The sequence below is a fragment of the Trichomycterus rosablanca genome, chromosome 16 (genome assembly GCF_030014385.1).
Source record: "Trichomycterus rosablanca isolate fTriRos1 chromosome 16, fTriRos1.hap1, whole genome shotgun sequence".
Taxonomy (NCBI): domain Eukaryota; kingdom Metazoa; phylum Chordata; class Actinopteri; order Siluriformes; family Trichomycteridae; genus Trichomycterus; species Trichomycterus rosablanca.
In genome coordinates, this window is record NC_086003.1 from 19,990,122 (window position 1) to 20,017,805 (window position 27,684).

General features: G+C 39.8%; 2 protein-coding genes and 1 long non-coding RNA gene across 4 annotated transcripts; 1 reads left to right on the forward strand and 2 right to left on the reverse strand.

Annotated features, from left to right (window-relative positions):
- Positions 1-276: 276 nt before the first annotated feature.
- On the reverse strand, positions 277-12,595 carry LOC134330430 (myozenin-2). The gene is made up of 6 exons (XM_063011566.1): positions 12,511-12,595; positions 8,220-8,321; positions 3,566-3,720; positions 2,703-2,853; positions 1,578-1,758; positions 277-1,132 (listed from the first exon to the last, which is right to left on the reverse strand). The coding sequence occupies exons 2-6, from the start codon at positions 8,293-8,295 to the stop codon at positions 949-951; spliced, it is 747 nt and encodes a 248-aa protein (XP_062867636.1). The 5' UTR covers positions 8,296-8,321; positions 12,511-12,595; the 3' UTR covers positions 277-948.
- LOC134330431 (uncharacterized) lies at positions 2,750-14,677 on the forward strand. 2 transcript variants are annotated; one of them, XR_010015004.1, is made up of 6 exons: positions 2,750-2,872; positions 3,574-3,709; positions 4,060-4,138; positions 13,856-13,897; positions 14,176-14,286; positions 14,520-14,677. It is a non-coding gene; the product is annotated as an uncharacterized LOC134330431 (long non-coding RNA). The 2 variants fall into 2 exon arrangements; XR_010015003.1 differs by having other exon boundaries at positions 14,212-14,286.
- A 2,353-nt stretch (positions 14,678-17,030) lies between these two features.
- On the reverse strand, positions 17,031-22,357 carry arl3l1 (ADP ribosylation factor like GTPase 3, like 1). The gene is made up of 6 exons (XM_063011822.1): positions 22,340-22,357; positions 21,303-21,446; positions 20,800-20,916; positions 19,605-19,655; positions 18,437-18,622; positions 17,031-17,078 (listed from the first exon to the last, which is right to left on the reverse strand). The coding sequence occupies exons 1-6, from the start codon at positions 22,355-22,357 to the stop codon at positions 17,031-17,033; spliced, it is 564 nt and encodes a 187-aa protein (XP_062867892.1).
- Between the last annotated feature and the right edge of the window lie 5,327 nt (positions 22,358-27,684).

Consider the following 27,684-nt stretch of genomic DNA (forward strand, 5'->3'; position numbering starts at 1 on the left):
TTAAACTAAAATAATATTGGTATTCTCACTTTAAGAAAACACCATTTCTAACTTGAAGCCAACAGCTGAAAAATCATGAATAATAAGTTGGATAAGTTGAGTTCTTGTTGAGATGATTAAAGGGTTAAAGACGTGCTGCATGTTCCTCAGCACCATGAATCTCTCCTCTGCCGGTCTAATACAGAAGTTATCTGAGGAAATATTTGTCCGTAGGTGAGTTTTTAAAAATAATGGACGTGTCTTCATGAGTTTTGCAGTCAATAAATTCCAAACAAATTTAGTGAAACGTTTTATTTGTGGTTCGAATGTAATCGGTAAAAATGGTAGGTAGATATCTGAACAATGTTAATGCTAATAATATGAGAAAAATGCTGATGCTTTACTTTGTTAACCATTGTTAACTTACATCAGTGTGTTGGAGCTTCTGAAATCTCCATATTTGCGGGTCTTTGGGTGAAAACTCCGATAGCGTTTAGAGCACGTTTGCACATGCGCAGTAATGTGTTTAACCACCGTCTGGCGCAGATTAACGTTCATTTTGTAGTAACGAGTAACGAATTTACATACAGCGAATGTAACGGAGTAAAAGTACACAATTTCTTTTGAAAATGTAGTGGAGTAAAAGTGAAAGTTGCCGAAAATGTTTATACTCCAGTAAAGTACAAGTACTTAAAAAAACTACTTAAGTACTGTAACGAAGTATTATTACTTCGTTGCTATACACCACTGGCTGTATGATTGTCTGAATTCTAAATTGAAGCGCTGTTAACATTTGGGAAAAAAACTTCATTTAAAGCTGAAAACATGCATGTAAACTTTTTTAGGTGGCAGGGCCTGGTGCCTGTTGTCTTAACTTGCAGATAATGGGATATTTTTTGCCGTGCATACTAACGTAGCCACCTGTTTGTCGTTACTGATTAGCACCGGTTTGTGTTATATATTCCTGTTTTACATTTCCACGCTCTCAGCAGTGTATTGAGCTCCCCAGCCTCTAGGTGTACGGTTAAAGTTGGGTCTGTTACACATTCTCTTCCAGGTCAGACTTGGCTCAGTGTAGGCCTGTTGAAGTTCAAAGCCGGGCAGAGACAGGGTCCTCATGCTACCTGATGTCCCGCCAAATGGTATAGGAGCTCTGTGGAGCCATAGTAATATGAATCATTTTCCATTTCACAGAGAGGGAAAAAAGTAAATGCTTTACATAAAAATATTAAAACGAAGGGCAGGAATACCTTAAATAGGCGGCCAATACGTTGCAGGGCTTTGGTCAAACCCCACCCTCTCTAGCTCTTGGCCAGCTCTTAGCACGGCTAAAATTTGGATCTTGGTGGTGGGCTAGCATAATAGACAACTGCGCCAACTGATTGCTGATTCATATTTTTTTACTACAGATATCTTAGCAAAACACAGATATTTCTCATCTTCACCAAGAGTAACTTGCCTTTTAGCCTGGTTGGTCACTAGTGGGAATCCACATCTCTTTCATTTAACTCAGTAGGACTTTTTACACCTTTGGTTTTAGGTGCTGCTGGGCAACTGGGTATTCCTGCCCTGTTTCCTGGCAATTTCAACAGTAATACCTGTTAAAGCACTTGTAGTTTGCAGGGGTGAGCTTGCAAGGAGGTTCAGGCAGACGGGCACTGATAGCGGCCAGGAGCACTGTACTATTGCTGGATTCTTCCCAAGGTGAGCTGTAGGACTTGGGGATTACAGTGACATTAAATTTCTCTGGAGGAATCTCTTTAAGGGGCCCGGAATAACCTGAGTGAGATGGAGAAGCAGGGACTGAGAGCTGTACAACTTTGCTACATAATATTGTGTATTTTTTTGTAAAAATATGTTCAGTTGTCACTTTTTTCAAGGGCACTACCAATATCATCAGGTACATTGTTACTTTTATAAGTATCCACCTAATGTGCCAGTGATGCCAGGGGGGTTGAAGGTGGTATTTAGGCAAAGAGCTGAGTATCCAAAAGAGAAAAAAAACTTTAATGGGAATGAAGGGCTTTTTTAGTTTGGAAAGACTTTGGAAGAATTAACCTTTGACATAAAGGTAGACGAAAAGCAAAGTCTGAGTTTAAAAACCTACCTTTAACTTGTATTAAAAAAAAATAGCAGTGACTTAAACGGACTGTGTTCCAAATCGCACCTGAACGTAAATAGTATTTCTAATCGGCATGCTACCAGTGATAGTCACATACACAGAATGCCGTTTGGGGTGCAGCCAGGGAATCACAAGGGATGTCTAAATAACGTAAACCTGGCATAACCATGAATCCAAGCTTGCACCCATAACATAAGCCAATTAAGTCAAGAACACATTAGATTGAGTAAAAAATAACACTTGCAAGACTGTGCTGCATAAGCAACATTGGAATAAATGCCCTTAAAGAAGGTACAAGTGAATAATGGTGCTGTGCACTTACACAGTTTATTAATCAGACCATATGTTTAGGTTAAATGTTTGCTAAAGTAATTGGTAGCCATGGTCATAAATTATGAACACCAACATTTGTATTGGAGGTAACATGCAGTGTTACCCAGAAAGAATGAATAAACACTCTGATGCATTTAAACACTGCTGAAAGGAATAAAGACTTTGACTTCAGTTGCTTACTAAAGTCAAAATTGGCTAGTAAGTGCAATGCTGAGTATATACTGTAGTTATGAAGAGACTGAAATGCTGAGCAAGCATACATAATTACCTGGTGCAAGAACGCCAGGATTTCCTTTCTTGGCTACAGTGTGTTGGAGTGAGGCCAGCAGGTTGGTTCTCCCTGGCTGAGTGACCCCTTTGCTGCTGTAAGCACTGTCTGTCTGCCCTTCTGTGGCCTGCTGGCCCACAATCTCACCTTCCTGATGGAGTTAGAAAGAGGTAGGAGGTACAAATCATATTTACACTTTAATTAATAATATAAATAAAGCTTTTAATGAATTATAATTTCCACAGATGAAACTGATGTCAACAATTTTAATAAACGGTGTGTGGGGTTAGGGGGCTTGGATGGCTCAGCATTCTATTAAACTAGCCCACCACCACAGTGAGCTCAATCTCAAAAATACAACTGGCCAGGTTGAGGCCCCTGGCAAGAGTAATGGGAAAGCACATAGGGTATAGTGTGACCGTACATAATTGGACTTTTCAATAGAATCTATCACTGACTGGTGTAATGAAGTGACTAACAACTTCATTCATGTCAGAAGTGTCTAGTCTGCAGCCGTTCTTGGCCAGTATGAGAGTGATGCAGGCGGCAAAGACGTTGTAATGGGATTAAAAATCCATTTTGGGATTTTTTTTCTGTAACTAAATGATTGAAATATGGTGGGTTGAAATACTGAAATAATAAAATAAATGTAGGGCAATTCTTTACGCTTCACTTCGTCATATAACAACCAGCATAATTCTTCTTTCAAATTTAATAATAATTTTCGGGCCTGTAATGGTCAGAATTATGCATGCAGTTATAGCAGTAAGGAACCATGTAATTAAACTCAGTCTAAAGGTGCAGTCTGTATTGTGTATCGCTCTTATACACAAGTGTAATAATGGTGTGGTGTGTCTGCTTACACTTTCAGGTCTGCTTCCAAACCCCTCCAGTGTGAACTTCTCCACCCTCTTCTGTCTCTCCTGGAACATTCGAGAACCTCTATTTGACAGCAGGTTTAACTCCTCCATCATTACATCCTGAGGAACACTGATCTTCTTTCCCAGGTCCAGATACTCTGATGCACACACCCACACACAGACAGTACATTATATATGACTATATTGTGCTTGGGATGTACTGTATGTGTATGCTTTTTGTGTGTGAAGTTGTATAGATTTGTGTGGGCCCTGTCCATGATTTTATTTTGTTATTGCTTATTTGTAACAGAGAATTCAGATCAATTTATGTGCATAAAGTGCATTGCAATGTTAATGGCTTTGACCTTTGATCCCTTGGATGGCACTGCATTGAAAACTGACATGCTCCTTTTTTTTGTTTTATGCATTTTCTACCCTTTTTCTCCCGACTTTTTTGGCGCATCCAATTACCCAATTGCATTATGCTTCCTCTCTAGGAGAATGAGGAGAGTGAGACTAACACATGCCCGTCCGACACGTGTGCAGTAGCCGACTGCATCGTTTCACCTGCACAAGGTGAGTTCATATACGGATCAGCTTTGTGTACGTAGAGCCACACTCTGATCAAAGCATTGTCCCTCGACTCTGTGCAGGCGCCATCAATCAGCCAGCAGAGGTCGTAATTGCCTCAGTTATGAGGAGTCCCTATCCGACTCCCACCCTGTATGAACAGCCAATCGTTGTTCATGTAGGCACGCAGCCCAGCCTGATGGCAGAGCTGACTTGCTTCCTGAATGAATATAATCACATGGGCTCTGGAATTCTTTAAAAAATAGGGATTGCAGTATGCTGCAATTAATTTTACTTATTTTGTTGACAGTTTGTTGACTCACAAATTGAAATTGCAGCATTAATCATGTGAACATTAGGGGGGCGTATCAACAACTGATGGGAACATTGACAGATCCTAACATTACACAAAGCTAGTGAGTAAAATGTTTATTCATCATTTTACATCATTATATTGATGGGGACATTTCAAGCATAGCTTGGTGGGGGGTTTGCGGCCAAAATGTTTATCATGATTTTTTAAATTACTCTACTCATATATTCCTGTTTATACTTTGTGGTCTGACAGGCTATGCCTTCTCTGACACACAAAATAGCCAACCACATCTTTACATCAATCAGGACCAGATTCTTACAGATGATCTCATCATGTACAGATAAAAACTTAACTCCTTCCTCATTCTTCCACTGCCAGTGACTAGACCAGGCAGTAGGAGTAATTTTTGCATCAACAAGGATGTGAATATTCATCCTAATCTCACCCCTTTAGATGCAGACAATTGTCAAGCCAACCCAGGCGTCTGGTCAGCTGCTCCTGTATTTAAGGGATCTGGTCCATATACAAGACTTGGCATGATTTTCACACCAAATGTCCTTCTTGGCACAATCCCCCTTCCCCCTAGCCCTGAAACACCCCCTCTAATCGTTAGCTAATCCTGTCTATGCAAACCCTGCTCAACTGATAGTACCACTGAGATCTGGACCCTGGAACCCTAGACTTTAGCAGCAGTGGGCTAACATACTTTATCGCTGTGTCCCCCAAGCACTCAAATTGCAAAAAATGTATATATGTAAAATGTTACATACAATTAATAATGTTCAAGATATCAGTTCTGTGAGAAATATTTGTTGCTATTGGTTGTGAAGATTATAAAACAGTAGTTAAATGAGCTACAGAGCCAAAGCAAACACCTTTATATATATATATATATATATATATATATACTGTATATATATATATATATATATATATATATATATATATTATTTATATACAGTATATATTATATATTATATTTATATTTTAACGTCTTACACTCTTTAGTTACATTCATGACAGAAACAGTAGGTACTCGTTACACGAGATTCATCAGTTCACAGGTTTAATGTCATACACAGTGATGGACAATTTAGTATCTACAATTCACCTCACTTGCATGTCTTTGGACTGTGGGAGGAAACTGGAGCTCCCGGAGGAAACCCACGCGGACACGGTGAGAACATGCAAACTCCACACAGAAAGGACCCAGACCACCCAACCTGCATATTGAACACAGGATCTTCTTGCTGTAAGGCAACAGTGCTACCCACTGGGCCACCATGCCACCCCAAACACCTTTAACATTTTTGTTAATGGAAGTGGGGAATATACTTTCATTTTATTTTATTTCATTTTATTTAGCAGTTTATTAAAGATTAGGCTCAGAATGTCTGGAGAAAGAAGGGTTGCATATACAACCCCAAAAACACCTTACCCACAGTAAATATAGCTCATAATGAATTGGTAATCAGAAGGTCCCTGGTTCAAGTTCTACTACTTCTACATTGCCTCTGTTGGGTCCTTGAACAAGGCACTTAACCCTTAATTGCTTGAATTGGACTTGGTCACAAGTGTAATTCACTTTGTATAAAAAGCCTCTGCTTAAAGCCATAAATGCATTATGACCACTGACAGGTGAAGTGAATAACACTGATTATATCTTCATCACGGCACCTGTTAGTGGGTGGGAGATATTAGGCAGCAAGTGAACATTTTATCCTCAAAGTTGATGTTAGAAGCAGGAAAAATGGGCGAGTGTAAGGATTTGAGTGAGTTTGACAAGACCCAAATTGTGATGGCTAGACGACAGTATCTATCAAAAGTGGTCAAAGGAAGGAATAGTGGTAAATTGGCAACAGGGTCATGTGCGGCCAAGGCTCATTGATGCACGTGGGGAGCGAAGGCTGGCCCGTGTGGTCCGATCCAACAGACGAGCTACTGTAGCTCAAATTGCTGAAGAAGTTAATGCTGGTTCTGATAGAAAGGTGTCACAATACACAGTGCATCACAGTTAGGGTTAGGACTGTTTTGGCAGCAAAAGGGGGACCAACACAATAGTAGGAAGGTGGTCATAATGTTATGCCGAATCGGTGTATACTGTATAGGTATTAATTCGATGTATTAAGCATAAAGTCCTATGAACAGGATATGGATTGAACACTGTTCGATTGTGTAGGCTTAAATTTATAGCATGGTATTTTTTGAAGCCATAGTGTCTGGCTTGTGCTCAATGAAGTATTTAAAAGTGTTTCACTAATGGCTGTCCCTTCACTAATGGCTGTCCCATGCATACTGTATGCCGTGTGTGAAGCTAATGATGCACGACCTAGGTAGAATCATTCAGAAGTCAAGAGGGTTTGGACATTTTATGGCCCGCTGTTGCATGTTTTATTAGCAGCTTCATTGTGTAAGTGCCGTCACATCCCTGTCAGGAAGGATCAGATTTTATCGTCCTGTCTGTCTGAGGCTGATTTTGAATAATTCTGTTGAAATGAACTGTTACCCACCTGCAAATTGGGCACACAGGCAGTGTCTTACACAAAGTGTTAGCTGTCTTACATTAGGAATGGTAAATCTGTGTTTTTAAGGTATTAGTCAGTAGAAATATACACTGATCAGCCATAACATTAAAACCACCTCCATGTTTCTACACTCACTGTCCATTTTATCAGCTCCACTTACCATATAGAAGCACTTTGTAGTCCTACAATTACTGACTGTAGTCCATCTGTTTCACTACATACTTTTCTAACCTGCTTTCACCCTGTTCTTCAATGACATGGTGGTGGTGTGTTAGTGTGTGTTGTGCTGGTATGAGTGGATCAGACACAGCAGCTCTGCTGGAGTTTTTTTCAGTGCCGTGTCCACTCACTGTCCACTCTGTTAGACACTCCTACCTAGTTGGTCCACCTTGTAGATGTAAAGTCAGAGACGATCGCTCCTCTATTGCTGCTGTTTGAGTTGGTCATCTTCTAGACCTTCATCAGTGGTCACAGGACGCTGCCCACCGGGCACTGTTGGCTGGATATATTTTTGGTTGGTGGACTATTCTAAGTCCAGCAGTGACATTGAGATGTTTATAAACTCCATCAGCATTGCTGTGTCTGATCCACTCATACCAGCACAACACACACTAACACACCACCACCATGTCATTGTCACTGCAGTGCTGAGAATGATCCACCACCCAAATAATACCTGCTCTGTAGTGGTCCTGGGAGAGTCCTGACCATTGAAGAACAGCATGAAAGGGGGCTAACAAAGCATGCAGAGAAACAGATGGACTACAGTCAGTAATTGTAGAACTACAAAGTGCTTCTATATGGTAAATGGAGCTGATAAAATGGACAGTGAATGTAGAAACAAGGAGGTGGTTTTAATGTTAGGGCTGATCAGTGTATAAGCAACTAATAAATAAATGAACACCAGTCTTTTGAAGATTTCATTTTGCAGTCCAAGCATTACGTTTAACACTAACGTCTGGACATGACAACCCGTTGTTTGTGTAGCACATGATCAAACTCCTTCTCTTCCCCAATCAGTCGTAAATGAGTCATACTCACTAGATGATAATTGTTAGAGCCCGTGCTGTGAGAATGCATTACAGGCCATTACAGCTGTACTGAGAGAAGCCCACCCAGAATTAAACAGTTTGTTCTGTCTGTTCTGTCAGAACACTTTGTAAGTTAATTATAGCTGTTTAATAAGAATTGGAAAGATGATTACCTTTGTTTTATGGTAATCTGGGTAGCAGTGGATGTTTCTTACCTCCTTTGGCCTCTAAGCACAGCTCCAGAGCCCGCTGTTGTTTCTCTTTAGCCATGTCGTTGTATGGAACAGGCATGATGAATGTCTTCTGTGGTGAAGTTTCTTAAGATACAAAGCATGGGTTTAAATCTAACATTTGTTTAAATGTGATTTCTTGTAAATACTTCCCCTGTTCATGGCACCCAAAACTGCATTAATACTCGCCGAAACCCTATAACCTTGTAGCATGTCAATAATTAAATTAAAAGGTCTTGGCAACTCTGGCTAAATGACATATTTGTAGATTTTGTTCTTCTGTTTTCCTTGTGCAAATGTTAACGCACAATAGAGTAGTGTGATTGTGGCATCTGCAAAAGTCTCAAGACCTAATTGACTCATTAGGCTCTAATTGACTTAGTAAGAAATAAAGTAAAAGTCAATTATCAGACTTAATAACCATTTGCTCCTTTAAGCAACTGAGGATCTAAAAATGTATCTAAATGATGGCAACAAAGCAAGAAAAGGCTACAAAGATCTTTACGTTGCAGCCACTCAGGTGGCAAGGAAGCTGACGCACAAGAAAGCCCGCAAACAGTTTGCTGAAGACAAGCAGTCCAAGAACATGGATTACTGGAATGCCCTGTGGTCTGACGAGACCAAGATAAACTTGTTTGGCACATATGGTGTCCAGCATGTGTGGCGGCACCCTGGTGAGAAGTACCAAGACAACTGTATCTTGCCTACAGTCAAGCATGGTGGTGGTAGCATCATGGTCTTGGGCTGCATGAGTGTTGCTGGCACTGGGGAGCTGCAGTTCATTGAGGGAAACATGGATTCCAACATGTACTGTGACATTCTGAAACAGAGCATGATCCCCTCCCTTTGAAAACTGGGCCTCATGGCAGTTTTCCAACAGGATAACGACCCCAAACACAACCTCCAAGATGACAACTGCCTTGCTGAGGAAGCTGAAGGTAAAGGTGATGGACTAAACCCAATTGAGCACCTGTGGCGCATCCTCAAGTGGAAGGTGGAGGAGTTCAAGGTGTCTAACATCCACCAGCTCCGTGATGTCATCATGGAGGAGTGGAAGAGGATTCCAGTAGCAACCTGTGCAGCTCTGGTGAATTCCATGCCCAGGAGGGTTAAGGCAGTGCTGGATAATAATGGTGGTCACACAAAATATTGACACTTTGGGCACAATTTGGACATGTTCACTGTGGGGTGTACTCACTTATGTTGCCAGCCATTTAGACATTAATGGCTGTGTGTTGAGTTATTTTCAGAAGACAGTAAATCTACACTGCTATACAAGTTGTACACTGACTACTCTAAGTTATATCCAAGTTTCATGTCTATAGTGTTGTCCCATGAAAAGATATAATGAAATATTTCTCATTCCATGGTTTTTCTCGATTATTTTTATTTTCTACATTGTAGATTAATACTGAAGACATCCAAACTATGAAGGAACACATATGGAATTATGTGGTAAACAACAAAGTGTTAAACAAACCAGAATATGTTTTATATTTTAGATTCTTTAAAGTAGCCACATTTTGCTTTGATGACAGCTTTGCACACTCTTGAAATTCTCTCAATCAGCTTCATGATGTCTCCACCTGGAATGGTTTTTAATTAATGTTTGTGCCTTGTCTAGAGTTAATTTCTGGAATTTCTTGCCTGTTAATGTGTTTGAGACCATCAGTTGTGTTGTGCAGAGGTAGGGTTGGTACTATACAGTGACTAGCCCTATTTGACTACTGTTTTAATCCATATTATGGCAAGAATCACTCAACAAAGTAAAGAGAAACGACAATCCATCATTACTTTAAGACATGAAGGTCAGTCAGTCCGGAAAATTTCAAGAACTTTGAACGTATCCTCAAGTGCAGTCGCAAAGACCATCAAACGCTATGATAAAACTGGCTCTCATGAGGGCCGCCCCAGGAGAGGAAGACCAAGAGTTACGTCTGCTGCAGAGGATGAGTTCATCAGAGTTACCAGCCTCAGAAACCACCAATTAACAGCACCTCAGATTAGATCCCACAAAAATGCTTCACAGAGTTCAAGTAGCAAACACATCTCAACATCAACTGTTCAGAGGAGACTGTGTGAATCAGGCCTTCATGGTCAAATAACTGCAAAGAAGCCTCTTCTGAGGAAGAACACCAAGAAGAAGAGAATTACTTGGGCCAAGAAACACAAGGAATGGACATTAGACCAGTGGAAATCTGTCCTTTGCTCTGAGGAGTCCAAATGTGAGATTTTTGGTTTCACCCGCCGTGTCTATGTGAGACACAGAAAAGGTGAGCGGATGGTTTGTACATGTGTGGTTCCCACCATGAAGCATGGAGGAGGAGGTGTGACGGTATGGGTGTGCTTTGCTGGTGACACTGTTGGTGATTTACTCATAATCCAAGACACACATAACCAGTATGGCTATCACAGCATTCTGCAGCGACAGGCCATCCCATCTGGTTTGCGCTTAGTAGGATCATCATTTGTTTTTCAACAGGACAATGACCCCAAACACCTCCAGGCTATGTAAGGGCTATCTGACCAAGAAAGAGAGTGATGGAGTGCTGTGTAAGATGACCTGGCCTCCACAATCACCTGACCTGAACCCAACTGAGATGGTTTTGGGATGAGTTGGACCCAGGGCCGGTGCTAGGGGGGGGGCTGAGGGGGGCATTGCCCCCCCAAATTGAGTCTGTGCCCCCCCCAAGCGTCTTCCGACATGCCCCCCTCCCCTTGGTGAGCCTGCGTTCGGTCCCGGATACCTCCGACACGCCCCCCTCCCCTTGGTGAACTTGTGCTCGGTTGCAATCACCAGGCGCATCTGCTGATCCACATCGGGTGCTATATTTCTACGTTTCTTTTCTCATTATACCTGCCTCTATCCCCCTTTGCCCCCCACTACGAGGCACCTAGTTTTACTGCCCCCCCCAAACAAAGCGGTCCAGAGCCGAGGCTGGTTGGACCGCAGAGTGAAGGCAAAGCAGCCAACAAGTGCTCAGCACCTTTGGGAACTCCTTCAAGACTGTTGGAAAACCATTCCAGGTAACTACCTCATGAAGCTGATTGAGAGAATGCCAAGAGTGTGCAAAGCTGTCATCAAAGCAAAATGTGGCTACTTTAAAGAATCTAAAATATAAAACATATTCTGGTTTGTTTAACACTTTGTTGTTTACCACATAATTCCATATGTGTTCCTTCATAGTTTGGATGTCTTCAGTATTAATCTACAATGTAGAAAATAATAATAATCAAGAAAAACCATGGAATGAGAAGGTGTGTCCAAACTTTTGACTGGTACTGTATATATATATATATATATATATATATATATATATATATATATTTTTTTTTTTTTTTTTTTTTTTATTTAAAAAAATTTTTTTTTTAATGCATTTTCTCCCCTTTTTCTCCCTTTTAGCAAGTCCAATTGCCCGATTGCATCATGCTTCCTCTGCACTAATGCTGATACCCGCTTTGATTGAGGAGGACAAAGCTAACCCACTCCCTTTCCGACACGTGGGCAGCAGCCATATGCGTCTTGTCACCTACACTTTGACGAGTGTAATGCAGATCAGCACTGTGTACGGAGAGACACACCCTGACAGCACTCTGTTCCCATCTCTGTGCAGGCGCCATCAATCAGCCAGCAGAGGTCGCAATTGCATTAGTTATGAGAGAGTCCCTATCCGGCTTTTTTAATATCCCACCCCTATCTGAACAGCAGGCCGATTATTGTTCATGTGGCCGCTCAGCCCAGCCGTCAGGCAGAGCTGAGATTTGATACGATGTATTCGAGATCCCAGCTCTGGTGTTCAGCGTGTGTTTTATCGCTGCGCCACCTGAGCGGCACAGATCTCTTGTTTTCTTACTATTACCATATTTTAGAAAAGGAAATAGAAAGCATAACTGTGTCTTTTAACACAGTGAAAGCTAACATGTTTACAAATAACATGTATTAGAATCTTATATTAGCAAAAACAGCAGTGAACCTAGAACAAACACTTGTGGGATGTCATGCCGTGCTCCTTAAGGTTTTATTAAAATCTTTATTTATAAAAACATGTTGGTAACAGTCTGTAAATTAAGATCTAATCCAGGAAATATTTGTCTGTATAAACTGACCTTGATAACTTAACATAGGTTGTTTGGTTTGGTTTGCATTTGCTTTTGAGATGACAGATACAAACATGCAGAGTGATGTTTACATACTGACATCTTTTAATTTAGGCACCAGGTCTTTAAAAATCTATATCTCATAGTGATGACTAACCACTTATTTTGTTAGACTTACCAGTTTATGAAGAAAATCCTTCTTTTTGTGTGTTCACACCGAGCAGAATTGATGTGGCCTGCTTAAAGTAGCAAACTGTTCTGTTTGTCTCAGAGATGTTCCCTCAGTCTATTTCTGATTAGATCACAGGCTTATTATAGAGCGCAGGAGAAGTAATAGACTTGGATTAGCACGACTGGGTCTATATCCCCTCTAATAAAAACATGAGCCATACAGTCTCAGATGGTGGAGTAAATTTGAGAGGCATGTCTGCACTCTGAGTCATCCCCAAGTCTGTCGTTCCTAAGAGTGCATGATCACGCCTGAGGAGAGTGCCAGTGAAAATACAGGACAAGTACAAATAAAGAGATTAATTATTATAATAAGAATCGTTTATTATATGAATTACATTTGCTAATTCTTTATCAAACGTACTTTTACTTTTTTTATACAGTTTAACTCCAAAGATCATTTACCTGTATTGTATTTCAGCCACACCCATTGCTAACTGGTGTATAAAATAAATGTTATGCTTCCAGCTTTGTGGTAGCAGTTCCAGCTCAAAGCGAGCTCTATAAACACATGGCTTGACACGTTTGGTGTAGAGAGCCATGATCTTAACTCACAATGGTCTTTTGACTAAATAAGCACAAATTCTCATCCTTTTACTAATATCCATGTCCAACAAGTACATAGTCAGGTGTCCACATACTTTTGGCAAAAATGTGAAGCTTTGTGGTAGCAGTTCCAATAAGATTGTGCCCCCGGCTTAAAGCGAGATCTATAAACACATGGCTTGACACGTTTGGAGTAGAGAACTTCAGTGGCCTGCACAGAGCCCTGGTCTTAACCCACAATGTTCTTTTTACTAAATAGGCACAAATTCCCATCCTTATCAATATGCATGTCCAACGAGTACATAGTCAGGTGTCCACGTACTTTTGGCAAAATTTTTAAGCTTTGTGGTAGCAGTTCCAGTAGTGTTGTGAGATCTATAAACACATGGATTGACACGTTTGGTGTAGAGAAGTTCAGTGGCCTGCACAGAGCCCTGGTCTTAACCCACAATTCTCTTTTGACACTTCAGCCACGCCCATTGCTAACTGGTGTAAAAAATTTATTTGTGTCTTAACCCATTAATTAATCTTAACCCACAATGCTCTTTTGACTAAATAAGCACACATTCCCATTCTTATCAATATACATGTCCAACAAGTACATAGTCAGGTGTCCACATACTTTTGGCAAAATTTCAGATTGCGTTTGGTGGGTGATTCAGTTAAATTTTTTTTCTGTACTGTTTGCTGAGGAGGAGCAGGGTATTTCCTACCTCTGTCCACTTCATGTTTCTACCCCCTGTCTCCAGGATGAACTCTGGCGCAACTGTGACACTGATCATAATGAAGTGGTAAGTAAAGATTTACAAAACAATGATATAAGATAGATATAAGATAAAATATGTTCTTAATTGGGCATAAGTAGTGACAACTTGATAATTGTATTGTATGCTGAATATGTGGCACTTGCCATACCTGGTGGAGTGGGTACCACAGTGCAACATGAGTCCCTAAGACTTGGGTTTGATCCTTGCCTCTGGATAATTAGAGTACCGCCAGTTTTTTCAAGTACCATTTTCTCCAAACCTATAGGTTTCCCCTTAGGTGTGTGTGTGGTGTTTGTTAATAGATTGTTGCCCTCCTGAGGGTATTTTCTACCTCGCAGCCAGTGTTTATGGGCGCCGCTGGACACACCACACCCATGACCAGGATAAAGTGATTTTTAAAAAAGGATTTTGTGGTAAGAACTACAAATACTTTATTCACAATATGATTTCACAGTCACACTCATAATTCACACAAATATTCACAGAAAAAACAGAAACATAACCAAGCCTGTTGAGCTTTAACACACCTCTCACAGTCTCACACACTGGTGGGTTCTAAGTCATCTGTCACACAAAAATACACACTTAAAATAATTTTCTTACTGCTTTAATTCGTATAAACAATTCTAATGTATTTTGGTGGCAGATTCGTCCACTGAGGATCAAGCTGCTTATGCTAACACATTAACCTGACAGCAGGAGTTGATGTTGCAGTAGCAAGGACAGGATTTCTCATCTGACCCCCCTCCTGCAGACACGTTCATTTGTTTCTGTTGACTGCTGCACTCCCCTAATTAGTTTTAGTGCCCCTTAAACTAATTAAATAACAAAATGTATGATACTCACTGGTGTCTTTTTTTCCCCCCTCTCTTTTTCCCCCCAATTTTTATCCCCCAGTCTAGTCGTGTCCAATTACCATGAATGCGTCTTCTATACTGATTTGACCCTTCACCGCTGACTAAGGACGCCTCTCAATTGACTTGGGCCCCTTCCGGTACGCACAGTCAGTACAGATCAAGCCCGGAGTGGCTAATCGTGAGATTCGGGAGGATTCCCGATGGGCCGGCTCATGTCCATCTCGAGTTTGGACCGGTTGGATGGGAAAAATAATTTTGACACTTATCTGTCACTTGTCTAATCTTCTTCTTGCCTTCATTCTCCATTCATCACATTGCAGTAGATTAGATGGGTTCTACCATCTGAGGGAATTCTCCCCTTCCAAATGTTTAAGTTGGTTGGGCCCACGAGGCGTCTTTTATGGAGCGCCGGTAAAAGTATATAAATAAATATAGCAACAGAATAGCGCGAACCATCAGTCGGTGGTGATGGAGGGCAGGAAGAGGCCAGGTGGAGCCGAAAAGGCCAGGTTAAAAAAAGAAAGGCGTTGGAAGAAGATGCTGCCAAATGTGCCAAATTAACAGACCTGTTTTCCAGAGGACAGACCCCAGTTGCAGCCGGTAAAGGAAGATATGGAAATAATTTTGTATTGTCACTGTAAGGCTATTGCGCAACATTTGCAATGTCAACTTAGCGTAGTTTATTTTGTAGAACCCAATACACACCATTAATCACAAATATCCAGTTTCAAGCTGAAAATAATAAACATAATTGGAAGTGTAATATATTAAATAGCCTAACTCATTAATGGAATGTTTTTGTTCCGACGCTACTGTACTGAGGACAGTCTAACAGAGTTATTTAAACTAACATAGTTATTTGTAATGTAAAATATAACGTAGAGAATATACATGATATATGTTAAATTGTTCAGACATTCAGAAAGATGTCAGCACGATAGCCTAATTTATTTTAACAAATGGAGACAAATAGCCTAAATCACTATCAATTTCACACCATCATAATATAGGCTAAATTCAAGCATGTTATGTTATTCAGCAAAATAGGCTAACCCTTAATGAAATGTTTTTTTTTGCCTCAGAGCAGCAGATAAGCCATGTCTCATGTCTATATTTAATTTTAACTTTAACTTAACATTTTTCTTCTTTTTTCTTTGTTTCAAGAGAGTAGAGTGTTTATTATTTTTACATAAATGGGTGCTACTGTAAAAACGTGCAATTTCCCACTGGGATCAATAAAGTATTCTGATTCTGATTCTGATATAGACAATGACACCGTTATTAATAAAGTTGCAGAAACCAGTGCACTGCTTAGGAGGCTTTTGATGCTGTAGGTAGCCTACTAAATATACGAGTAGTGAAGCTTAGTGTAAACCTAACAATAGAGCTCCTCTCTGTTGGGAAGACAAATGCAATTTTAATTTCAAATAATTTTTATTTCAACTTATTGCTCCTGTTCAAATGTAAATAAGTTTTCATCTTTATTACATTTTTTTTTACCTTTTAAATCTTTATCTGATTTAAATTTGAATTAAACATGTTTAAGTGAAGTGTTTTCTGTTAACTTTCCAACATATACCTGAACTTATACCCAATAAAAAGGCATTGTAGGAGCTAGCTGCTGTTTCATTTATTTAAATTGCTCCTCCATGGAAAAAGTGGGCCGGGTTTGGACATGAAACTCCCGGGCTGAAAAAGGGGCCCACTCCGGCCCTGGTACAGATAGTGCATTTTTCACCTGCACGAGTCGAGTTCATACACTTGACGGGCACTGTGCATGGAGGGCCACACCCCCATCAGCATTATTTCTCAGCCCTGTGCAGGCGCCATCAGTCAGCCAGCAGGGGCCGCAGATGCACCAGTTATGAGGACCTATGATCCGACTTTCTTACCCTCTAACCCTGAACAACAGCTAATCGTTGTTCATACAGCCGCCCAGCCTAGTCGGCAAGGCAGAGCTGAGAATCGATTTAATGTATTCGAAACCCCAACTCTGGTGAGCTAGCGTACTTTACCGCTGCGCCACCTGAGCGGCTACTTGCTGGTGTCTTATACTATATGGCCAAAGACATGTGGACACCAGGTCAGTAGCCTGTTGGAATTCCCAGTCTATTACCATGGGCAATAAATGGAGTTGCAGCTCTTTTTCTCTTTAAAATGGAGATTAAAACAGCTCTTGGTAGCCAGAGACTTTGTTTTATATTATAAACATGTATTAGGTCTGTCTTGGATGTAACTAAACAAGCTTTCATTTGTTCACAAGAACAAAAGATGATTTAAAAAGTAACACTTTTTCTTCTTCATTTCTTCTTGTTTACAATATTGTTGCTGATCCAGTTCATTCCATCCTAAAAGAAACCAGATAATTAAAAATGTTAGCTTACACATGTTTGACTAGTACATAAAAATGAAATAAAATGTAGTCCAGGATATTTACTAACTGGATGTAGAAAAATTTGGTGTTATTGGGTTGTCGGTCCACTAACCGTGGCCAAGAACAAATTATGAACTATGAATAATACCCTGAAGCTACAATAACCTTTTAGCTTTCACACAAGGATACAGTGTTTTCTGGAAGTTTTTAGTCCGCTTTCATGCTGTTCTTCAATGGTCAGGACTCTCCCAGGACCACTACAGAGTAGGTATTATTTGGGTGGTGGGTCATTCACAGCACTGCAGTGACACTGACATGGTGGTGGTGTGTTAGTGTGTGTTGTGCTGGTATGAGTGGATAAGACACAGCAGTGCTGATTGAGTTTTTAAACACCTCAATGTCACTGCTGGACTGAGAATAGTCCACCAACCAAAACCATCCAGCCAACAGCGCCCCATGGGCAGCGTACTGTGACCACTGATGAAGCTCTCAAACAGCAGCAATAGATGAGCGACTAGGTAGGTAGTGGGTAGGAGTGTCTAATAGAGTGGACAGTGAGTGGACATGGTATTTAAAAACTCCTGCTGTGTCTAATCCACTCATACCAGCACAACACACACTAACACACCACCACCATGTCAGTGTCACTGCAGTGCTGAGAATGATCCACCACCTAAATAATACCTGCTCTGTGGTGGTCCTGACCATTGAAGAACAGCATGAAAGGGGGCTAACAAAGCATGCAGAGAAACAGATGGACTACAGTCAGTAATTGTAGAAGTAAGTGGAGCTGATAAAATAAACAGTGAGTGTAGAAACAAGGAGGTGGCTTTAATGTTATGGATATGGTGTATATGTGTAAGCAAAACATTATTGCAAGTGTCCATGGGAAAAGTAAGATTACATCCAGCAATGTGTCCCAATATTTGAAAACAATAGGCCTGCCTTGAGAAAACACCTTATTGCTGCCCTGTCCATTAATTTCTTATATTGGGACACTGTGGGTTTAAGCTCATCGTTAGGGTAAAGTTAGCTCAGCGGTTAAGGTGCTGGATTATTGATGGGAAAGTTGCTAGTTGAGGTCCCACCGCTGCCATGTTGCTACTGTTTGGCACCTGATCAAGGCCTTTAGTTCTATTTGGTCACAGTTGTAAGTAGCTTTGGATAAAAGTATTCACTAAATGCCATGACTGTTTTATCTCTTACATAATAAATATAACCAGACGTGCCAGCCAACGTTTTCAATTTTTAAATCATGTTTTAAAACATTTAACAGTAACAGCCCTGATAGCTTAAGTTTAGTCTCCTGCTGATCAGCCATTAAAATCTCACCTGAACTCCCTCCCCAGAAATAGCTGAGCAGGCCTGGATCTGCCACTCTCGGTCCCGGTATGTGTGCAGGTTGAGGCCCTCTGCTATCTCACTGGCTGTGGATGCCGTGGCTAGATCCTGCTTATTGGCAAAGATGAGCACTGGAACTCCCTTCAGAATCTCTTCATCGATTAGTTCTGAGAGCTCCTACCAGAACAATGAATGAACAAATAGGACATAATTTGTTCTCGGCTAGGCTTACATTGTGGGAATAGCAGAGGTAATATAGTGGATATAGGTCTACATTTGCTAGCAGCTGTCCCCCACCCTTCTTTCCCCCCTGGACAAATTGGAAAAGGTGTAGCTCAGAGCACCCAGCCGGGACTCAATAAGAAAAAGCAGTCTAAATTATTATCAGTGATTACCACTGATACAGAAGGATTTGGTTGTTAATGCCCTTATTGATTCCTCTCTGTTTTGCAGTCAGGTGGATTCTTGTTTATGGGAACCTAAACTAAGATATTTATTTGGTCCCTTTACAGCTTTATGTCTGTGTTATGTCTAGTTGAAGTGACAGGTTTTATAAAATTTACATCAACAGCTGTTGGAGCTTCAGCTTTTTGTAATTGAAGAAAACAAGAAACATCAGTTTTAACCAAAAAGCCCTGTGGTTATCTTTTATGATTAACAAGGTTGTACAAAATCTTTACTAATGGCAAGGCACATATGCTATTAGCCTTTGTTTTACAGTTAAAGCATTAGCATTGGCAGAAGAAGCCACCATATGTTTAAGAAGTCTTAGCATAAAATCCTTAATATGGGCAAAAAGCCTCGGGACAGCTCAGCTTCATGAAAAAACTGACAAAAACCATCAGCTTCAAGAGAAGAAGCCTAAGTAAAGGCAAGAGGCCACAGTTTTTATTAAAACCACAGTTTTAGCAATAAAAGGTTTACAAGAAGAAAGCTAACTAATCACATTAAGAGCAGTTAGCCTCTGATTTGCAAAAAAGCCTATGTTTGGCACACAAAGCCCTCCGAATGGGCAAGATCCCTCCAAAACATTCATTTAAAAGCCTTCACATGCCTCTACTTAAACTAAATTTAGTAAGGGTAAATATGGTATTACAACCACAAGTGTTTATATAGGGTAATTATAGTGCACATACAGGATCATGGTAGTGTTACTCACCAGACCAGTTTCCTCAAACCTCTTCTTATCAGCACTGTCAATGACATAAATCTGTTGGCAGGAAATGCCAAGTCAGTCATTTTTAGTGGACATTTCCTATGTAAATATATCAAACAATACCCTGACTTATAGCCAGCAGTGAAATCTTGGACAAGGGACATGTACTTCATGTAAGATTTGATTGATTTTTTGCATGTATTTTAATTTGCCTGAATTTTCAGAACACATACTTCTCTAAATACCTCGAGACTTCTTAAATAAACGTTTTTTAATCTATATTTTATCTGTTTATTGTAGGATTAAAAAATAAATAAACAGTACATACAACAACTAAGATTGGTGGTGTATAATGTCACTGAAATCTTGGTCAGGAACAAAACCTAAACCATCACCTTATACTGAAACTGAAAGGAAATTTGTCCAGGTGGTCAGATCTGCTCCATGAACCACCAAAAAGCAGGTCTGCCATAAATAAGAAAACACTGCAGTTAAAACTGACACATGCCATGGGCTTGTAGACTACTGTGCAAGAAGCTCCTGATTCAAAATCGTCACTTTAAAGCTCTAAAGCACTAAAGGATGTGTAATAAAAGCTGGAGCAGGGGCTTCTTTCATAGACGCCAACCTCTAAACCCATGGCAATATTCATCAATGTTCCTGCAACCTCTACAGATTTGGATTACATCTGACCAATTGACACATTTCCTCTCGGTATAAAACAGTGTTTTATGTACTCTTAAATACCACCGTCAAGCTACCAGTTAAAGATATAGTCATTAAACTCATAACTAACAAATACCAAGAAAAGGGACATTAAAGACCTTGCTATACTAACAACCTTTTTAATTGAATTGGCTATATGTAAAATTCCAAGACTGCTTAAAAATATATTTAAATACATGTCCCTAATAAAACTCCCTCAAGACATGTAATACTACTCAGAGTCTAATCAAAACCAATAATGCTTATTAAATAAATATAATTAGCCAATGGCTAGAGCTCTTTTAGTGTAAGGTTACATAATTTTGTATGAGATTATGAATCTGCTTATTATTTATCATAAAAAGACTTCAGGTCCACTTTCTTCACCACAAAATCTACTACAAAAAAGGGTTGATAAAACACTGTACATAAACCCTCAGCATATGACATCAGGCATATGACAGGTTTATGTCATTAAAGTGTCCCAACATACCAACAAATCAGTTTTTTCCAGATATTTCTTCCAGAAGGGACGAATCTTCCTCTGTCCCCCAATGTCCCAAACATTGAGTTTCATACCATGACAGTTCACGCTCTTAATGTTGAAGCCCTACAGAGGCCGTAAAAAACAACAAAAGCCACTCACATAAGTAAAGAAACAGATGAAAATGCATGGCTTAAACATGTACAAACCAGAAAAAAACAGTGATTTATACTGTAAATCCACCTCAACCTACAGTATATTCAAACCAAAACACTAGAAAGAAAATATGTTTATATACTGATTTACCTTATTAAAGTAAATCAGTATATAAACATATATAAGTAAATGCACTTAATTTAAAACCTTGACTTATTTTAGTACCTGATTAAACAAGTGTCCTGGATGCCATTTATAACAATAATAATGATACTAGGTATTTGATCTGAAATCCAAGTAGGATAGACTTTAATCCTAAATGCCATTCCAGTCTTTCTCTTTGTTGAGAGTCATACCTGAGTTGGGGTAATAGTGTTGACATCTTCTGATGCAAGCTCTTTCAGTAGGGTGGTTTTCCCAGCATTATCCAGACCAAGAAGAACGATCCGAAGCTCCTGTTCTGTCGTGCCCTTTAGTTTCTCAATCACAGAAAACAGACCCTGGGCACGGTAAAAATACAACTTTAAATGCTTAACACACACACATGGACTACAGACACTATTTGTATACCCACAAAGTTCATTTGTATAGTAGGTGTAGCTTATAAAATAATCAATGAATAGCAGATAGATGTACTTAATTTCTCTTTAATAAATCCAGGAAACATAGAGTTAAGCAATTTATTTAACGTAAAAGAGGTTGGGCATTGCCAGTTTCCATTCATACTTGTCTATAGCTATACCAAATTAACAATACATTTCTGTTTATATGTTTGGACATAGAATATCTTAAGAAAACCCCTAATCAAATATATAAAATGATTCTAATCTGAGTCATATAATGTTTTTGAACAAATAGAAAGTTCTAAATTGTTAGAAATCCTTGGAATCACAGGATCATGACATACAGTGTATGTAAACTTTTTATACTAATGCTTTAATACAAAAGGCATAAAGGAAACCCAAAGCAGTTGTTGTAATAATGCTATAGAACTGATACTTTTTCAAATTACTCTGAATAATACAGTAGAGGTTGATCATTGCCAACTTCAATGAGACAAAACCTTACTAATACAGGGAGTTTAAAAAAGTACATTTCACACTGGCCTTTAAAATGCATTTTTAGACTAATACTGGTAATTATAATATCCAAATAATCTGTAGTTTAAATATCCCACAAGTCACTGATCATTTTTTCCTGTCCCTTACAGTCACACATCAGTAAATGTACAGTGACTTAAACCAAATTGCACTGATAATACCCAAAATCCAATTAATTCCTAATATCGACCTGTCCATGGAAATAACCATGTGCGCCCTGTCACAGTGCGAATTGGATTAGGCCTCCTCGGAGCATGGTGTTGCCTGATAAGAGCAGATCTGAGCATACATACCTTTTGGATTTCGCACATGATGCAGGGACTTGTAAGCTGCCAGAAGGTGAAGTAGCCCTGCTACATTCTATGCCGTAGATCCAGATGAGAGCTGATTTGTTTATGTGGTCAATGTTCAAGTTCAGGATAGATCTCAACCTTCCTTAGGTGTTCTTTCTCACTGATGTTAGTTAAACCACACCTGACGATGTGACGTTGTTTTCAGCTTTTAGAGGCTTCCTCTGTCTGTTTCTATGTCTGTTTTTGTCTGTGTTAGAAAAACATCAGGCCAAAAAGGGTACAGTTTGGATTAGCTGTCTACAATTAGAATTCTGTCCACCTGCCTTCTCTTCTCTCACCTCTTTTGGCTCTCAGTATTAAAGACTTAGGTGGATTATCCTTCACCACCACCTGCTTCACGTCAGTGCACGGAGACTCACCTCTTTAGTTTATATCACCACTATTGTCGGTTACAAATAGAGTTTAACATTAACCATTATTTTGCTACTATATATGTATACAGGTCCTTCTCAAAAAATTAGCATATTGTGATAAAGTTCATTATTTTCCATAATGTAATGATAAAAATTAAACTTTCATATATTTTAGATTCATTGCACACCAACTGAAATATTTCAGGTCTTTTATTGTTTTAATACTGATGATTTTGGCATACAGCTCATGAAAACCCAAAATTCCTATCTCAAAAAATTAGCATATTTCATCCGACCAATAAAAGAAAAGTGTTTTTAATACAAAAAAAGTCAACCTTCAAATAATTATGTTCAGTTATGCACTCAATACTTGGTCGGGAATCCTTTTGCAGAAATGACTGCTTCAATGCGGCGTGGCATGGAGGCAATCAGCCTGTGGCACTGCTGAGGTGTTATGGAGGCCCAGGATGCTTCGATAGCGGCCTTAAGCTCATCCAGAGTGTTGGGTCTTGTGTCTCTCAACTTTCTCTTCACAATATCCCACAGATTCTCTATGGGGTTCAGGTCAGGAGAGTTGGCAGGCCAATTGAGCACAGTAATACCATGGTCAGTAAACCATTCACCAGTGGTTTTGGCACTGTGAGCAGGTGCCAGGTCGTGCTGAAAAATGAAATCTTCATCTCCATAAAGCTTTTCAGCAGATGGAAGCATGAAGTGCTCCAAAATCTCCTGATAGCTAGCTGCATTGACCCTGCCCTTGATAAAACACAGTGGACCAACACCAGCAGCTGACATGGCACCCCAGACCATCACTGACTGTGGGTACTTGACACTGGACTTCAGGCATTTTGGCATTTCCTTCTCCCCAGTCTTCCTCCAGACTCTGGCACCTTGATTTCCGAAAACAGTACTTTGGACCACTGAGCAACAGTCCAGTGCTGCTTCTCTGTAGCCCAGGTCAGGCGCTTCTGCCGCTGTTTCTGGTTCAAAAGTGGCTTGACCTGGGGAATGCGGCACCTGTAGCCCATTTCCTGCACACGCCTGTGCACGGTGGCTCTGGATGTTTCTACTCCAGACTCAGTCCACTGCTTCCGCAGGTCCCCCAAGGTCTGGAATCGGCCCTTCTCCACAATCTTCCTCAGTGTCCGGTCACCTCTTCTCGTTGTGCAGCGTTTTCTGCCACACTTTTTCCTTCCCACAGACTTCCCACTGAGGTGCCTTGATACAGCACTCTGGGAACAGCCTATTTGTTCAGAAATTTCTTTCTGTGTCTTACCCTCTTGCTTGAGGGTGTCAATGATGGCCTTCTGGACAGCAGTCAGGTCGGCAGTCTTACCCATGATTGCAGTTTTGAGTAATGAACCAGGCTGGGAGTTTTTAAAAGCCTCAGGAATCTTTTGCAGGTGTTTAGAGTTAATTCGTTGATTCAGATGATTAGGTTAATAGCTCGTTTAGAGAACCTTTTCATGATATGCTAATTTTTTGAGATAGGAATTTTGGGTTTTCTTGAGCTGTATGCCAAAATCATCAGTATTAAAACAATAAAAGACCTGAAATATTTCAGTTGGTGTGCAATGAATCTAAAATATATGAAAGTTTAATTTTTATCATTACATTATGGAAAATAATGAACTTTATCACAATATGCTAATTTTTTGAGAAGGACCTGTATATGTATAGAGAGAGAGAGAGAGAGAGAGAGAGAGAGAGAGAGAGAGAGAGAGAGAGTGTCCAGTTTAACAGAGAAACATTAGGTGCAAGACAAAAATACACTGGACAGGATACCAATCTGTTCCAGGGCATATGGGATTTACTTGGTCAAAAATATACACATGTATACACATAGCCACCATGGTTATTAAATTCGGGAAAGCTCTTTTTACTGTGTGTCTTTCTTTAAAGTAATTATGCTTGACTATAGCTGGTGACTTCTCTGTGAATATAAATAGTCACCATCACTACACAAATCAAAAAGTACAAAGTTTCCACACTTTTATATTTTGCTTGGAAACAGTGAGGGAGGGAGTAGTAATTGGTCGTGTCTGAGAGAGTTTATAGTCCAGATTTAGCACCATCTGATTTCCACCTTTTTGGGACGCTCAAAGATGTTTTAAGGGGAAGAAGATTTTTAATGTGGTGATGAAGTGAAAGCAGTGGTGCATCAGTGGCTACATGCTCAACCAAAAATATTTTTGCTGATGGCATTAAAAAATTGGTATAATGCTGGAAACATGCATCGCAAAGGAAGGTGATTATGTAGAAAAGTGATGTAATTTGTTTTTGAAATTCTTAATAGAGTTTTTAAAAAGTGTGGAAACTTTTTGAAGTACCCTCATACATGGAGCAGTAGTCTATGCCAAGGTCAGAAGGAAATTCTCACAACAGGATGAGAAGATATAAAGCTGCTGAAAAACATGTGTCACTGTCCACAGTTAAGCAAGGTTTACAGTCAGACCTCTATCCTGCATGGCAGTCTCTGCCCTGTAACACTTGCTTGACTGTGGATGGTGTCACCCTGGTTCCATATCAATGGATTACAACTGAGCAGTGGAACAAATTTGGGTCTTCTTTCTGACATTGGCAAGATACCATATTTTTATGTACCTCTTTATTGTGCCTGTACAAACTAATACGTTCATAGGCAAAACACTAACTATAGTCAGTCATTATTACCAAATAAATAGAACTGCCACCATCACCAACAATGTTTAGATACAGAATATTTTAAGAAAACCCAGAATAAATTTATAATACTCAGATTTGAGACAAATAAATGTGTTCCAATTTAGAGGAGGTGTATTTGAAAATACTTAAAATAGAACTTCCATTGGAGAGACCGTAAAATACAGTAGATTGGTGCTGGATCCTTGCAATGCAGTACAGCTCCTGTGCAGCAGGGGGCAGTAGTATCCAGGCTGAAATTCAGTTATATTTGCCCTGACAATTGAGAGGGTTTAAGGCTTATGTTACAATATTTAAGACACGGAAAGTTTCAGTTAGTTGATTATACTTCCATGGCTAGAGCTCTAACATATGATCAAAAGTATCTGGACAGCAAAACATAAAGAGAGTGAGCCAAACAAGCAACAATATGCTCTTTTCAAGAGGCTATAAGGTGTAGAGCCAGTTTTACTTCAAGAATAGCTTTAACTCATCTTAAAATATTCCTGAATTCTGAAAGGTTACTGGTGTGATTCTGGAGCTTCAAGGGATAAATGAGACTGAGGTCCACTTCACTCTGCCCTTTAGACCTTTCCATATAGGTTTAATAAAGGTTAAACATGCTGATTGTTAAGGAAGTTACTCCAATGAATTCTGATGTCCATGAAGTCATACTTTATAATTTCAGCATATTTTCCTGAGAAGGTGGCCTATGCCCTACAATAGCATTTGTGTTGTGTCCACTTTACTTTCTTTCAGACACATGGGTTTTCTAAAAGTTCATCATCAGTTTTTTGTCCTATCCCTAGCAGTGGCACCAGCATTATTGATAACCTTATTTGCTGTCCCCAAATGCATGGCAAAGTAAATGCTTGTGTTGCCATTTACTCTCTGTACGCTAAACGAAACCCAAAAATGGCATGGTGAGCTGGTTTATGCTTTTCACATGGCCCACTGCACATACAGGGAACAGGTGTTAGGCTCAGAACACAGGGACTGAGGTGAGAAGAATCCGGTTGCCTCTGGTGGTTGACCGGTTTGAGCCTGCGGTGGCTGGTTCAGCTCCCTGGCACAAGGAGACAGATGCATGTACATGCTTTGCTCAGCATCAGTAAACTGACTTTGATAGTTAGGTTGTGCTTTTAGTGCTGCATATGTGATCACTGGCAAGACAAGCACAGACTGATTACTGTATGATTTTCTTGCCTAATGGATGTCACAGTTTAAGTATCATTGCCAATTATATTCCATCTGTGATATTTTGTAACTTAATTTGTGCTTTTCAATGATATTTAGATACCAAAATGGCCAAAATTGTGCATATAAACACCTTCCAAAGCCACATGCATTAATATGACCCCTCTTTCATGCTTATGCTTTGGGAATGGCTGGTCACAAGATTTGGTGTCCATTCAGTTAAAATAACTTAAGAGTTCTAAGTCTGGGCAGAGATGTTGGATAAGAATGTCTTAGGTGAGGTCAAGGCTCTTTGCAAGCCAAACCATGTCTTTATGGACTTTGCTTTGTAATCAGGGGCACAGCTGTGCTGGAACAGATAAGGGCTTTCCCCAAACTGTTGCTATTAGCCACAATGTTGGAAACACATCATTTATTTTACATAATTGGTTTTATAGTATTTTATACTATACTAGGGTGACCCTACATCCTCTTTTTTGGACTTAAAATGTGTCTGGCCGGGATTTGGCTCTTGTAGTCTGTGTGTGCTATTCTTTGTGTGTTTTTGTTTTCTTCTTTCTCTTTTGATCCCGCCTTCTTGCACTTCTCTTAAAAATGCCCAAGTGCAAATGAAAATTCACAGACTAATTACTGAAAAAATCCGCGTTTTTGTCTCGGTCGGGATCCGTGGAAAGCAGAATGCATGAAAAGCAGAATGTGTCCTGCCATCCTGCCATCCAACCCTACTTTTTATACATTGCCATTGTGCCACCAATTAAATAAATTAAATAAAAACTATACCAAGTAAACTGACCAAACTTTCAACCCAGTGCAGGTGTCCGTCTGGCCCATGCTGCCATTCTGCCAAGTGTCCTCTTTATTAAAAACCAAAATATAGTCACCCTAACTACACTATTTCATACAGACTGGAGTTTTAGACATGCTTGTGGCCAAAACACCTGACCTTAATGATTAGAAAGGGTTTTCACATATAGTGTACTTCTAATTAGTGGGTTCGGCTATTTCAGCCACACCAATTGCTAATGTCAATAAAATCAAACATATTGCTTAGCAGTCCCCAGTACTGCTTACTGC

Excerpts from the sequence above, each read along its gene's own strand:
- arl3l1 (XM_063011822.1), bottom strand. Across the intron at positions 20,917-21,302 it reads ACACTATTACCCCAACTCAG|GGCTTCAACATTAAGAGCGT; the intron begins GTATGACTCTCA and ends CGGCCTCTGTAG. Across the intron at positions 17,079-18,436 it reads TTTCTGGGGAGGGAGTTCAG|GATGGAATGAACTGGATCAG; the intron begins GTGAGATTTTAA and ends GGTTTCTTTTAG.
- LOC134330430 (XM_063011566.1), bottom strand. The coding sequence starts at position 8,295 with ATGCCTGTTCCATACAACGACATGGCTAAAGAGAAACAACAGCGGGCT. Across the intron at positions 3,721-8,219 it reads GTGCTTAGAGGCCAAAGGAG|AGTATCTGGACCTGGGAAAG; the intron begins GTAAGAAACATC and ends TGTGTGCATCAG. Across the intron at positions 1,759-2,702 it reads TCCTGGCGTTCTTGCACCAG|GTTATTCCGGGCCCCTTAAA; the intron begins GTAATTATGTAT and ends CATCTCACTCAG.